At 38.8% G+C, this 15,256-nt stretch overlaps 3 protein-coding genes and 1 pseudogene across 3 annotated transcripts in view; 3 read left to right on the top strand and 1 right to left on the bottom strand.

Annotated features, from left to right (window-relative positions):
* The first annotated feature begins 376 nt into the window (after positions 1-376).
* On the top strand, positions 377-3,786 carry LOC107715378 (RNA-binding protein lark). Its single transcript, XM_016521512.1, has 2 exons — positions 377-520; positions 1,445-3,786. Exon 2 carries the CDS (start codon positions 1,526-1,528, stop codon positions 2,519-2,521), a length of 996 nt encoding a protein of 331 aa, XP_016376998.1. The 5' UTR covers positions 377-520; positions 1,445-1,525; the 3' UTR covers positions 2,522-3,786.
* A 3,756-nt stretch (positions 3,787-7,542) lies between these two features.
* Positions 7,543-8,395, top strand: LOC107715379 (uncharacterized oxidoreductase YtbE-like; annotated as a pseudogene).
* Positions 8,396-8,729: 334 nt separating this feature from the next.
* Positions 8,730-11,148, bottom strand: LOC107715303 (bcl2-associated agonist of cell death-like). Its single transcript, XM_016521378.1, has 4 exons — positions 10,549-11,148; positions 10,236-10,373; positions 9,893-10,116; positions 8,730-9,810 (listed from the first exon to the last, which is right to left on the bottom strand). Exons 2-4 carry the CDS (start codon positions 10,363-10,365, stop codon positions 9,721-9,723), a joined length of 444 nt encoding a protein of 147 aa, XP_016376864.1. The 5' UTR covers positions 10,366-10,373; positions 10,549-11,148; the 3' UTR covers positions 8,730-9,720.
* Positions 11,149-14,772: 3,624 nt separating this feature from the next.
* The window catches only part of slc8a4a (solute carrier family 8 member 4a), an 85,377-nt gene continuing 84,893 nt past the window's right edge, over positions 14,773-15,256 (top strand). The window contains exon 1 of the mRNA XM_016521503.1: positions 14,773-15,036. The gene's annotated coding sequence lies outside the window, so the exon portion shown is untranslated. The remainder of the gene's footprint in view (positions 15,037-15,256) is intronic.

The raw sequence follows: 15,256 nt of genomic DNA, 5'->3' as shown, positions 1-15,256 counted from the left end.
GGATGCATCCTCTGTCATGTGCACATCTGGGGTAGTGATTTCCGATTCGTGAACGAATTATTTCGAGCCCGATCACAGATCACACTGACTCGATCCGACCTGTTTTTGAGTATGAGGGTCGAACCGTAAGTTACTCAACAGCCGAAAAGCTGAAACGTTATAAATAAAATGTACTTAAAATATCACACATTTTTTATTCATACATTTTACAATAAACTACAAAGGTTTACAGTGTATAATTAGCCACGCAGATATATAAGGGACCTCATGTTGACGTTATTACGCGATTACGTAATAGCCACTGAATCATTTGAGCCTGTCGTTTGAAGCAAATTGTTCGAAAGAACCGGTTCGCATGAGAGGAACTTTCTATCACTAACTGGGGTCAAACGGTAGGAGGCGCCAACTCTCAGTCTGGTCACGTTTATGTGACCCTCCCCCAACCCACAAACGAGGCAGGCATTCACAGTCATCCATTATCAGCGAGCTTACCCGTCGTCGTTATAGTTGCGCTTTGAAGGTAAATTTTAAAGATTACACTTTACGTGAGACTTCAAATGTTTATCTTCGGTATTTCACCCGTCGATTAGAAGTACGCCACGACCGTTTGAATGATCATAATGCAGAAAATGTATTCACTCCGTTGTCCGATATTCTCCCTTTGTACTGAACGTCGTCCTCGCGTGAACCGAGAATATCTTGATTTAATCGCACGGATTTATTTTACAATGCGAGATTCTTTTCTTAGCGTAAAGTATTTTTTTTAGCTGTAAGGTGTTCACTCACTAAATATTTCAGTTACTTCCTTAGTCTGGTGCTAATAGATAGTGGCCTTAGCACGATAGCTTTAGCCATTGCATGATTGAGATGCAGTAGATCAGTTTTTAGTACGTTAGATCAAAGATATATACTCTTGTCAGCGGACGTTCAACCCAGTTCATGTTGGCCACATATTAAGATATAAAAGAAGACTGAATCGTGTTTGAAATCTAATTTTATAGCATCAAGCCCTCATTATTACGCACGCTCTGAAATACTTGATTCTGATTGGTTAGTCGTGGTCAGGTGCTCGGCGGTAAAGTGTTTTTGTAGCGTGGTGGCTAAACTGTTATGATTTAGAACAGCCATGTAGTAATTCCGTAATAATTTCTAATAAATCCTTTATTTTGCAATAATGCCAATAATTTATAATAGTTACATGAACACCAACACGATTATGAGGACCCCTATGTGAAGCTTGAGTACAATATCCATTATTATTAATACATATCTTGACTTGTATTCCTACGATTTAACCATTAATTATTATAAAATATCAATGGAAAAGTGATTGATGGCAGCAGGGAAGTTGTGGTTTATCCTGTGTGCTTTGCATTTGAAATTCTTGCTAATGTTGATTTGCATACATTTTGCCTGTTTATTTGACTTTGTTGTTTTTTCTTAGGAACTTCATCGTTCAATACCTTGCACTTGCAAATCAACCAAAGACTGATCCCAAAACACACTGCCGTTCTTCCTGTCCAAAATGGTGAAGATATTTGTTGGCAATGTAGCTTCAGCAACCACCGAAGACGAGCTCCGTGCTTTGTTTGAGAAGTACGGCGCCGTGTCTGACTGTGACATTCTGAAAAACTATGGCTTCGTGCACATGGATGAGGAAGAGGCAGCGCAGAAGGCTGTCTCCGCTTTGCACAAGCACGAGGTCAATGGCTCCCGCATCACCGTCGAGTATGCCACCACCAAGGTACGCAATGCCACCAAGATCTACGTGGGCAATGTTCCCGAAGGTGTCACCGCCGCCAAAATCAAGGAGCTCTTCCAGCCGTTCGGCAAGGTGGTGGAGTGCGATATTGTGAAGAATTATGCATTCGTTCACATGCAGAGGGAAGGCGAGGCTCTGGAGGCCATTTCAAAGCTTAGCCACTCCAAATTGGATGGCCAAAAGATCTTTGTGTCCCTCTCACGCAGTAACCCATCCAGAAACGACCGAGGGGAGGACTATTTTCCTCCTCCACCGCATCACTATCCACCTCACCCACACCACCATCCTCACTTTGTCCCCCCACGCCCGCCGCCCCGTGAATACTATCCGCCTCGTGGCCGACTTCCACCCCCTCCTCTCCCACCACCGCCACCCCGCGCCTACTATGAGCGCGATGTGTACGAGAGGGAACTTCGCCACGACCCGTACGCCGCCCCATCCCCGCGATATTACGATCCGGATCCATACGACCGCCGCATTCCGCCCCCTCAGCGGCCGGTCACGCCTCCTCTCGCCAGTCGCTACTACCGAGAGCGCAGCCCTCTTGGCGATCGCCGCTCTCTCCTGCCTCCCCCTCCCCCTCCACCCTCTTCTGCCGGCTTTGCCCGGGGTTTCGCCCGCAATGGCGCTAGCTCTGCACCCCCTCCCCCTTCCGCCGCTCCTTCCTCCCACTATCAACGCTACTCTCTCGGCTCAGGCTTTGATAAGGATGATTATTTTGAGGAAAAGTACAGCAATGGCTACAGCCGTAGCTACTAAGCATTGAAGTTTGTCCGTCCCCTTATTTTCGAGGAGCTGAGTAATCTAAGAGGGGCTTACCATCAGTGAGTTAGGGGTGAATTTTTGTAATATTCTGTGATAGTTGTAGCTATTTTAGATAACGGGTCAATCAGCTAATACTGTACTCATTTAACTAATAAATTTACCTCTGCCCGATGAAGGAACAGCAAATAGGAAGTTAAATAAACATGAGTTTTATAGCATGTTATGATGCATTATATTTGCCAGGCATATCGGTTTGACTATTTTCTTAAAGTAATTAATTTTTTTTTTTTTGCATTGATATTTCAACATGCATAGTCTACCCAACAAGAAATTTGTTGTGTTGAATGTTTACCTTTGTTTTCTGATTGGTATTTAAGAATATTCAAGTGTTTTAGTTTTCACTTTCTTTTGCATGAGACGGAGAGTTAATTTGGAGGAAATTTGAATTTTCATCAAGGGGCTCCGCAAACAAATTTTATACTGTTTTTTTTTGTTGTTTTTTTTAGTTTATAATTTCTTTTTTAAAATAAATCTCATCTCTTGATTACCTTGGTCTAGGCAAATTAACTTGCTATGGTGTTGTTAAAAGTAATGTTGGATGTTAGAGAGACCAGTGGGAAGGAACAGAGAGGAAATGGGTAAAGAGGTTGTTGTGGGCGGAACTGTATGCTAACTGACTGATCAACCAATCACATCCTACCGGCTAACCGAGCACATCGCATCTACCAGCCGCTCAACTTTCGGATCCGCTGCCGCATCCTAGGATAAAGCACCACCGGTCAAAGGAAGCGAACGACCGACCAGCTGCCAACCGCCTAATAAATTCAAAACAACACGGAATCATTAGTGCAATATCTACACTGTATTTCGAAATCTCGTTGTATTAGACAAATAGCTGATTTGCCGAAGTCGCAGACTCGGAGAAAGTTTTTAAAGATTATAAAGACTTATTTTGACATCACATTATAATGGACGTGCTTGTGATTGAAAATATTACTGAATACTCAACATTGTTTCCTGTCCTACTTGTACTACTGCTGTTTGCCTATTGTTAGCATACACTTCTGTTTAAAATGTACGTTTGTAAAAAGCCTGTTTTCTCGACTGTTTATCCGAAACCGCTCTCTTTATCATATTGTCCACTCGAGCAGGTTCGAAACTTATGCTTGTTTTGATTTAAACCTATGAAAACAGATTCCTGTTCTGCCAGTCGCTGTCATCTTGCCGCCTGAATAAAAATTCGACTGACTTAGACGCAACGTTTTCATGTCACTCGTTTTTAATTGAGTCTCTTTCATTTCTACCTCATGTCTCACTCGCTCGAGTTATCATTCGTATAATACAAATATCCTTTGACTTGATCACTCATGTGTAAAGTAAAGTGCCAAATAGATTCGTATTGAAACTGCACTTTCCGCTTGAACCCTTCATTTAAAAGGCCAAAGGCATTAATTTAAACCTTAGTAAATTCCAGTCACTTTATCTTCTTTTTGTTCCACAATAATCCCTGGCCAAGATGAATGAATGTTTGATGCTCTGTTTTGAATATCTCTTAACAGCTTTGTGTGGCTCATCAGGATGGGTGAGTTAAAAGTGAAGGTAAGTAGTATTACAAGCTGGATTGTTTTTCACGTTGCACGTTATTGTATGTATTCTTGTGCTAGCAGAGCCTGTTTGGCTTCAGTTTTTCACTGGTGATATTATTAGAACAGTCACACACTGTTCCTGAAACACTGGATCCTGATAGTGCAGTTGTTTCATGATGTCCGTCAAGTGTTTTTAAAGTGTGATTTACCTTTTTTCAGTAGAGCCACATTGACAGAAGTTTGTTTTCTGTAGTCATCTCTATAATCAGCCATTTCAAGAGGAGGAATGGTTTTACACTTATTAAACTGTATTTCGCCCTTTTTTTAATGATTCTTCCCGCCTTGTGCCACATGCCTCATTTGAAACACTCCAGTCACCACCTTATAACTTCTCATGCAAGTGTTTTGAATGGGAATGATAAACCACGTTATTAGTGTTTATTTTGAGATTTAGTGAGTATAGGCAACTTTGAATTATTTAGTTTCATTGGTTGCCTTTTGCTTTGCATTTCTGAGGATCTTTTAAAGAACAGGAATCCAAAATGAGGTAATGAACTCGCAAGATTCCAGAAAATGTCAGAGCATTTCAAGATTTTAGGGTAGTGAATGTTAAATGTAATTAGAAGTACAAAATAACAGAAATATGAACACATCTATAGACAGTGTATTTTTCAGGAATTTGTATCATTTATGTGCGCAGTGTGTCCCTGTGATATAATATTGGTATAATTAGGTATACTTGGGTACTTATAATTAGGTAACTTAGTCACGTAATAGATTTAAAGTACATTTTAAATAATTTCATTTTTAAATGTTTGTTGGACATCAGAATGTCAAAGTTTGTCTCCATCACTATAATATTTTAATGAGTTATGTAAAGACAATATTTTTATTGAAATCCTTGTTCCTTCAGTTTTTTCCTAACTAGAATTGTTGCACTGATCACCATCCCTTTAACATAAGTACAGTAGGTCTATATATAAATTCCAAACTTCTAAATAATTTTGAGTTGAAATTATGCAGTGATTTAGCATTTAAGTGCTGGTGATGTGCAAGGCAATAGCCAGCTATTTATAACAGAAAAACCTGTAATTAATAACCACTAATCTGAATATTGTGGTGCAGGGCCGTCTTCCTATAGTGTTAATGTGGTTTTAAAAAAAAATGGTACATTTTAAATAATTTCATTTTTAAATGTTTGTTGGACATCAGAATGTCAAAGTTTGTCTCCATCACTATAATATTTTAATGAGTTATGTAAAGACAATATTTTTATTGAAATCCTTGTTCCTTCAGTTTTTTCCTAACTAGAATTGTTGCACTGATCACCATCCCTTTAACATAAGTACAGTAGGTCTATATATAAATTCCAAACTTCTAAATAATTTTGAGTTGAAATTATGCAGTGATTTAGCATTTAAGTGCTGGTGATGTGCAAGGCAATAGCCAGCTATTTATAACAGAAAAACCTGTAATTATTAACCACTAATCTGAATATTGTGGTGCAGGGCCGTCTTCCTATAGTGTTAATGTGGTTTAAAAAAAAAATGGATTTCAGTTATTTTCAAATTAATTTGTGACCTTTTTTGTCCTGGACATTTACAGCACACATCGTTTCCTGAGAATGACCCATATAAAAATTAACATCAGATTAAGAATTTCATCCAGACAGTAGTAAGTGAAACTTTGGGTTTGAGTAGGATATCTGCTGTGACAGCAGATTAAATGTGCAAATGTGAGAGGTTAGGACTTGTTTATCTGGTCTATTAGAAAAGCAGTAGGTAAGAAGTTCATAGATTGAGAACTATAACCTCCATATAAGACATAATCAAAATTATGAGAAGAACACTAGAAATGCACAATCTGATCTAGCTCTTTATTGTGTGTAATTGTCTTTCTTTCAGACTGACAGCTTTTCGACAATCATTGCAGTATAAAATGTGAGAATGTAATAAATACAACGTGTAGTCTCTTATAATGCAAATAACGTTGATCAAGTGTCTTAATATTTTGCTTTAGTGCTCACTAATGCTCATTTCCACGTATGTGTTTCTCATATCTGTTTGTGAATAAAGGCAACATGATGGTTTTTTAATAATTTTCCTGTGTCGTGAATTTGTTTGCCTCATTGCATAGCTATTTTCTGCAGTTCTGCAATCTACCCCCATATTCTCCGAACACGAACAGAGACAGACACACACACACAAACAAACAAACGAGTACCTGACCATTCAAATTACCACAGCGTCAGTAAATGCGCCCTTTCGCTGCCTGAAATAAAACCCTGCAGCACCCATCATTACTTTTCAGGAAAGATCTCGAGCGGATGTACGACGTTCCGGGATCCTGTAGCAATTTGGCGCGCTTTGTGTTTGAATTTGAACAGCGTTCTGACATTCCGGTCAACTGCTTTACATGTGTGAGTATAAACTTTGAACTAATGTTAACTTAAAACAAAATTACTAGTACACAGCAATACGCAAAAATTGATCACATTTCTAAGATTCTGATGATATAACCTTTACGTATGAGTGGTTGTCATTATTTAACATAAAGCAGCTAATAGAGCTGTAGGTCTTATAGTAATAGCTCTATTAAATCTTAGCACGATGTGAGCTAATAAGACTTTAAGCATAGTTGGTCTCCAAAGGTTAGCAAATTTACTCTTAAATTCATAAGCAAACCAAAGATACAAGGTCAGGGAAATAAATAAATTTACCTTCTCAAAATTTAACTACAAACTTTATCAAGTCAGCATTAATTGAAAAGTCATCTGATTTTCTAAATGCATGTTTTTGATCTTATTGTGAACAATTCATCTTTTTATATTTTTTACCTCATAACTTCTAATAAAAATGTTATAACTCGATCTTTCGGTGAAACAACAGACTTCTCTCTGGTGAAGTATGGCAGACTTCTCCAATCATTTAGTCGTCTTAAACCCTGTTCCTTTCTTACAGTTGACTGCAAGCTTTCCATCCAATAAACAACCGATGGATAGAACCAAGAACCCATCCTTTATTTGATCTTAAATCGGTTTCACTCAAATACACAATACAGAAGAAAATTCAATTCAAGTTTATTTGTACAGCGCTTTTCACGATACAAATCATTGCAAAGCAACTTTACAGCAAATTAAGTTTCTACAATATTTAGTGGTAGCTTATCAGTGGTGACTGTCAGTCAATGTACATATGGCAGAAATGTACGGAAAAATCAATTAAAGACGTATGTTAGCTTAGATAATTTAGAAGTTTCATCTGGTCTTGTTGAGATATATAGTTGAGTATCATCAGCATAACAGTGGAAATATCTAGAAAAGATCTGTTACTACTTTCGATATCATGACTTTAATGTAATATTGACCAAATATTTTTTTTTAAAGTAGCAGAATTTCATTAAAACTGAATTGTTTGAAGTATTACAAAAATGATAGTACCATCAGTAACGTTGATGTCAGGAGTGCAGATGCCACTTTTGGGTTTGGGCACATACAAGCTCCAAGACCATGAGCAGCTGAAACAGTCACTTCTGCTCTTCGAGCGGGATACAGAGCCTTTGACACAGGTGCAGTTTATGGATATGAGGCATATCTAGGGCAAGTCCTCAAAGAGCTGTTGCCCAAGTATGGCCTAAGCTGTGAAGATGTGTTCATTATCAGCAAGCTTGCCCCATTAGACCATGGGACAAGGGCAAAGGAAGCCTGCCTGAGGAGTCTGGAGCAACTAGACTGAATACATCGACCTCTATCTAGTGCACTGGCCTGGGGGGTCTTCACCCAGGGGATTCTCGTCATTCAGAGTATCGAACGCAAAGCTGGGCGACTCTAGAGGAGTTCTATGCCAGCGGGCAATTCAGGGCCATAGGGGTTTCAAACTACAATGCAAAGCACATTAGGGAGCTGCTCATGAGCTGCCGCGTGCCCCCAGTGGTCCTTCAGATCGAGTGTCAACCTAAGCTAATCCAGAGGGAACTAAGGGATTTATGTACTGAGACAGGCATTCACTTCCAGGCCTACTCTTCGCTGGGTAAAGGAGCTCTCCTGAGGGAACCTGAGGTAATGGATATAGTGAGGAGCTGTGGTCGGACCCCTGCCCAGGTTCTTTTGAGGTGGGCTGTGCAGCAAGGCATCTCAGTTCTGCCTCGGTCCTCGCAGAGTGCAGAACGCACAGGTATTTGACTTCCAGCTAAGTGCGATGGATATAATGAGGCTGGATGCCCTGAACTGCGGAACAAGGTTTTGTAAGCAAAATAGCTTAAGCCTGAAGATATGACAGTTTCTTTATTAATCCCAAGGCAAAATGTAAAATTCAGCAAATAAAATTATCATTGTAAATAGAGTCAATGACGTGATAGCATTTTTATGGTTTTTTTTTAACTACTATTTTTACATGCAATGACGAGCATGTTTTCTGAATTGTTTATTTTTAATTAAAATTCAAAAATGGATATAATGTATTTTTATGTATAACCTATGTATGACCTTTTTATATTTGTGAATTAATAATGGTAAAAAAATTTTTAACAAAGATGCTTTAAACTAGATTTATCCAGTCTTTTAAAAAGTACTTTATCACAGACACTCTGACCCAATAACATAACACTAAATTCAGCCAGAAAATCTTTTATTTTTACCACAATTTTAGAAAAAATGCTAAAAGCTTGTGATTGTTTCAAAAGTATTTAAACAGTTCATCCATCACTCAATCTATGGTAACAAGTGTAAATATGTACAAGGAGCATAAAAAAGGAATGAAAGTATCAGCAAGGCTGATAGTACAGAAACCAAACTTGTGTAGTCCATCTGCACATATTTGCCTCCCCACATGTTTGGCAGAAATTGAATGTTGTTTTGCATACAAGACCAGCAGATGGAATAAAAAAGGAAAAAATCCAATAGAGACTACAGACAATCAAGAAATATGTACACGAAAGGCATTGTTTTCCTGGTGACATATCCAAGTATAGTCAGCATAAAAGAGATGGCAGAACAACTGATTTCATCCACTCTTACTAGTTATTCACAACAGTTTGGCATTAAAAAACAAACAAACCTGAGATGTAGCAAAAATGAACTGAAATAACTTTACCCGTATTATTGTTACCATCACTAACCTGTACTTCACAACTTACTTTATCCGGTGTCACAGTCCTTGAAATATATTTACATTTCGCAAGCAACCGCTCCAGCCTTTAGTACAACAAAAACGCACATCTATATATTAATCTATAAAATACATCATAGAACACATTTCTTTGTCAAATATGAACGTAATACATATCAATAAAGTTTTTTTTAAATAGAGTTTCTTTTTTGAATCAGTATATAGAAAGATTGTCCAATAAATTGTAGCATTTTAGGCGATTGTCCCTTTTAAGATTGTCAAATTGAAGTAACACTGACAATACCTTTAATTAAACATATGTTATTGCAGTGGTAAATTGTGATACAGCATTTTTCCCGTTCTCTCAGATGACCGTTTTTGCACTAGTTTGAGCACATCAATTACAAAAAGGCCATGATGATGATCAGACCACCTTCATCTGACAGCAGCTGTCTGGTAACTGTTATAATGGTGTGTAAAGCATTGTTAAAGCATGACTACTTCATTCTCTGCCCTCCTCTTCTTTGGAACTCCAGAGGAACGAGAACCATCCTCGGTAGGTCTGTTTCTGACTGTTCGCTCTTTTGACCTCCTAGAAACAGCAAAATAACTTAACATTAAGTTCACAATCTATCAAACAGAAACATATTCAGTGTACCATATAGCACACTCACTCCTTTGTCAAGCCATGTGTCAAATTCATCGCTCATTCTCCTCAGCTGCCGTCCGTACTTCTTTGCTTTCCACAGCGCAGCAGGAGCAGATTGAGAACGACCTCTGAATGGAAGCCCATCTCCCGTTCCTCCGTTCTCCTCCGCCGATGCTCCATCCTGGGGCACCGCTTCCTGCCAGCGGCTGACCATATACACCTGAGACTCCGAATAGAGCCGCACACGTCCTGCAAAAGCACGTCATCACATGGTAACAGAAACTTTCGTTAAATCTAGGTCAATCTATGATACACACCCTGAAACTGTGACCTGTTTAATGTCTAGCGTGGTTCTTTGAAGTTCTCACCTTGAGGAGAAATGTTTGGCGAGGTTTGATCCTGATGTTGTCCATGGGTATTGATTGTCTCTTCTCTTCCTTTCTTTTTGTCATTCAAGGTGCTGGAATCATATTGATGGCCATGCAATCTTTTATCCATTGTAAGAGCTGGTAAAAAGAGAATAGTAGGATATTTCATATTGTAATTTCAAGGTGTTAAAACAATTAATGATCTAATACGTTTTATTACATGGTCAACATTTCGAAAGACATTGTTTTTAATGATTAGATTATTTCTTTTAAACATTTAAATTAACATTGACTGGTTTTCCTAAATGCATACCTGTGGATCTGGACGAATTCCAAGACAATAGATATGAATGTGTTCGTCTCTCCGGAACCGAGTTGTTAGTGGCACTTGATGCTATTCCTTCTTATCTTCAGTACGATTACGAGTCGATTCTCCACTTCTCGACATATGTTGATTGACTCATGGCATGTGACACACCCAAACAACAACAATAGCTGTAATTGCTACTTTATATAAGTTTCATATTTCTAAGGTTGAGTCATGCTCATCTGAAAACGTCGTCGGCCAAAAATAATGGAAAAAAGATCCCGTTTTTCGTGACATTTAGTCGAAGTGATTGTCTTCTCGCCGCAGGCAGTAGCGTGCCAAATGTCCAGTCCGGCTGTTGTTATCACTACAGCGTGTATGATCTCATTTCGGCTCGGATATTGTTGTTCGTGGTCGTTTACAGTAGTTCTCCGCTCTCAGCCAATCAGTCGGCAGTCGGCTTCTTCGATCAGCCAATCGCAGCCGGATGCTAATGGTGTTTTGCGCGCGCTCTGATGTGACGTCACTGTTGCGATAGGGTTTCGCGAGCCTTTCCTGTCCCGTGACTTATTTACCTCATCCGGGCCCCGGTCTCGCGGAAGCGCATTCGGAGAGAGAATTTTACAAAAGAAACATTTCGTTTAACTTTGTTTGCATGGAATGGAATTCAAAACAGTGTAATTTAGTTGGTGTTGCTATCCGTGCAATAACAACAGTCTTTGTATAGAGAGTTTATGCTTTGTTCAATTATGATTTGAATTAATTTATTATGGAGAGTATTTATTATTGGCCTTTACCCTTAATGGTTTGCTGTTTATTATACTGACTTAATGGCAATACAATTCGTAGCTAGGAAAACTGTCGTTGATTTTTTTTTGTTTTTTTTTTTGCTGTTATTTCTGTTCAAGAATTGTGGTCACATAATACGCAATTTCTCAGTTTGAACTGTAGATGGCAGGAGAGATCTGCTTTATTGAGTCAATAGAAGGCGTTGGTTATTTCTTTGCTTATGACTCATGCCTGCAGAACAGAAATATATAGGTTAATATTACCCATTACTGTGTAGCTTGCTGCATATGTTACATATTGCATATATAATCTTTTCTAGATGTGATAAAGTCTATAACACTGCAGAATGTCTGTGTCTGTTGTGTACATGCAGTTCATTTTTATTTTGTAGCTTTATATTAACAAATACTTGCTGAAACAAAATTAAGAAATAGTTGCTTGATAAATATGCTATTCCTGTGATAGACATATGACATGAAGGCAAATTTTTTGTGAGCTGGATATTCACATTTGAATAAGCAGTTTTAGTTCTCTGCAATGTTTTTTCCATTGTGAATGACTGTCAGACTGGCTCTTTTAAAACACAAACACACAGATGTGCACATCCAAATGAGCATTCTGGGGGTGTTTTAGTGAAATTTAGGTAAATACATAAAAATGTGTAAAAACACAATATGTCATGCAGCCAATTTACCAAATGAATTTGGGAATGCAACCTTGCATTGAATTTGACAAAGATGGATAATGTACTAGAGCTGGCAAAAGATTTAGATAGCAAACAAGGTTTCTCATTGGCAGAATCTTGGAAGGACACAGGTTTGAGGTCCAAGCAGAGTAATATAAATTAAGGGCCCTAATACTATTATATTGTTTATACTGTTGTGACCGAGCTGCAATAAATAAATAATACAAAAATTATTATTAAAATTATGGTCTCCAAGCCTAAACAAGCTGGTCCAGGGGTGTCTTCAAAGTTGAAAAGTGCACAAAACCCTATAGAATCAGCCAAAAGGGTGATTGAGAAACCAGCTAATACCAGCAAACCAGTTTAGGCTGGTTTAAGATAACATTATTTTAAATCACATTTGCTGACATTAGCTGGTTTGCGATGGTCTCCAAGCCAAACTGGTCCAGGGGTGGCTTAAAAGTTGCCTCAGATGTCAAAGATCTTGGTTTTGTACCTAGATAATAGTCTCAAATTAGATAGACAAATTCATACCATAGTTAGTACTAGTTTTTATCATCGTCAGTTAGCTAAAGTCAAACCCTTCCTAAGCAGGAAAAGTTTTGAAACTGTTATTCATGCTTTTATCTCAACACGACTCGACTATTGTAATTCTCTACGCTGGGTTACCTCTCTCTTCTATGTCTCGCCTTCAAATGGTCAAAAATGCGACTGCCCATCTACTCACAGGCAGCCACAAACGAGACCATATTACACCAATTTTAACCTCCTTGCACTTGGTTGCCGGTCCGATATCGAATTGACTACAAAATTCTATTATTTGTCTACAAAGCTCTTAACTACTCTCAGCCCCTAGGTATCTTTCTGATTTAATCACTACCTACAATCCTTTCTAGGTCACTTAGATCACAAAATGGTCATCTTTTGTTGATACCATGATCCCGTCTGCAACGCAGGGGAGATAGAGCCTTCACAGTAGCTGGCCCCAAGCTTTGGAACAACTTGCCATTAACCATCAGAACTGCCTCCACATTAGACAAATTTAAATCCATGTTAAAAACGCATTCCTTCTCCTGTGCTTTTAATTTGTTGTAATGTGTATGTGTTTACTTGCTTTCATTCTTCCATTTTTATTTATTTCCATTTTTTCCTTTTTTTTTCTCTAGCTTTGTACAGCACTTTGGCCAACCAAGGTTGATTTTAAATGTGCTTTAGAAATAAACTGAATTGAATTGAATTGAAAAGTGCCCAACACCCTCTAAAATCAACTAACATGGAGACTGAGAAACCAGCTAAGACCAGCGAATCAGTTTTGGCTGGTTTAAGATAACACTATTTTAAATCAGATTTGCTGGCCAGTGCTGGTTTGCGAGGATGGTCTCTAAGCCTGGCCAAGCTGGTCCAGGGGTGACTTAAAATTTGAAAAGTGACCAACACCCTCTAAAATCAGCCAACATGGAGACTGAGAAACCAGCTAAGACCAGTTTAGACTAGATATTACTCATTACTAGTTACTCCTTTCAAAAGTAATATTGTTACTTTACTTATTACTTCCTGGCAACAATAATTAGTTACACTACTAGTTACATTACTATTTTTTCATGCCCCACATAAGTTGTAACTCACTAGTAACTAGTTACTGCCCAACACTGCTCGGGGGTGAGTAAAACGCAGCCTAATTTTCATTTTTGGGTGAACTAACCCTTTAAGTTTTTTTTTTCTTAGCATGAGAATTTAATTTCACAGCCAATAGGGACTGTGCCTTCAGGTAACCAGATTTTCTGTCATGTAAAAACTGAGAAGTGCAGAAGTGGAGTTCTTCAAATCACCCTGATCATTCTTCAACCTATAGGCCTATTATAGAGGAAGATATTTTTATATAGGCCTACAAATATTCTGAACTGGGAGGGGGAAAAACCTGAAGAAAATGTACTAGATGCTAATTTCTTATTACATAGCCTACCTAATCTGACAAGAGATTCAGTCAACTGCTGTTCACCTTTGGACCACTACAGTTATTGTTTGCTAAGTGTCATTATTGAATCAGTGGACACCAGTAGAGGGGTCAGAGGGTACAAAATTGATTTAGCTCTTCTGATGTGCACGTGTTTTTACGCTCTAGCCAAAGTAATTAGCATTTCTAATGTGTCTGTGCTACTACATCAGTGCCAATTTGATGAATTATCGTCCTGTATTGGCTCGCTCTGCCTGCTAGCGACACTCCGGCAAACCTGTATAGCAAAATGTCCCTCCCCGCTTTCTGCAGTCCACGCAGCTGAAAAAAAAATGCCGCTTTTTGCACCCAGTCTCGTCTTTCTGCACAATCCCATTCGCCGAAAAAAGAAACAGAGTGTTCATTTCCATATTACCTTTTCCAGCATACTCCGCCCGTCTCCTCCATCCTCATGGCTTGGCTGATGATGCGAGCGTATAGTTAGCATCTTCTCATTCTCTCCCTCTGGCGCCACACGGCCGTGTGCGGCTCTGATCATTCTCCCAATACGCTTTCTTTTCTCTTACTCTTTCCCCCCAAATGTATAATATAGTCTCCGCTTTTTTGTATAGAACGCCTATTTTTTTCAGCACCCCCTAAAATTCCATTGCTGGAAGCAGGTATTTTATTTTATTTTTTCTAATGTTTGGAATGATGTGAATGGGCTGCAGCTGGTGTTACCAAACATCTTTCGTCAATCACTTTTATTCTAATTCGGGTTTTACAACACGTCTCATCTTGAACGTTAGACGCTCGATCTTGTGTCTCGCCGCGAGATATAGTTTCATAAATCCGCCTCGCCTCGAGTCTACAACTTGATTGGATTGTGCGTGTTTATGTTAGTTGTTTTCATTGTTTGAACTGTCAAATCAAGAACGGCACCGCTGTACAGCTCGCGCGCATCACCGCTGCTCCGTGGAGACATGAGCCGCGCGCACCGAGCTCATTCACTGTGAATTAAACCGAACTACAGAAGAGCAAGTCTACAGCGAGTGTTGGAGTCTACTGGAATCCACACACCGTCTTCGTAAGTACAACGAATTTATTCACCACACCACATTACAATACAATTAATACAGTATTATTCATTGTTACCAACCAGTCGGCAGGTTTAGTAGTATACACAAACAGCGATTTCGATTGCAACAAATGAGTAACAGTACGCAGCCTCCATGTTTTCAGGTTACTGTCAGAAATTACGATTCTATGAAAAGAAACTGTCATGTTCAGATATCCCAAATTTATTA

Source organism: Sinocyclocheilus rhinocerous, unplaced genomic scaffold (genome assembly GCF_001515625.1).
Source record: "Sinocyclocheilus rhinocerous isolate Xijiao unplaced genomic scaffold, SAMN03320098_v1.1 scaffold299, whole genome shotgun sequence".
NCBI lineage: Eukaryota > Metazoa > Chordata > Actinopteri > Cypriniformes > Cyprinidae > Sinocyclocheilus > Sinocyclocheilus rhinocerous.
Note: the sequence above shows the minus strand (reverse complement) of the source record. Positions and strands in the feature narration are given on the sequence as shown.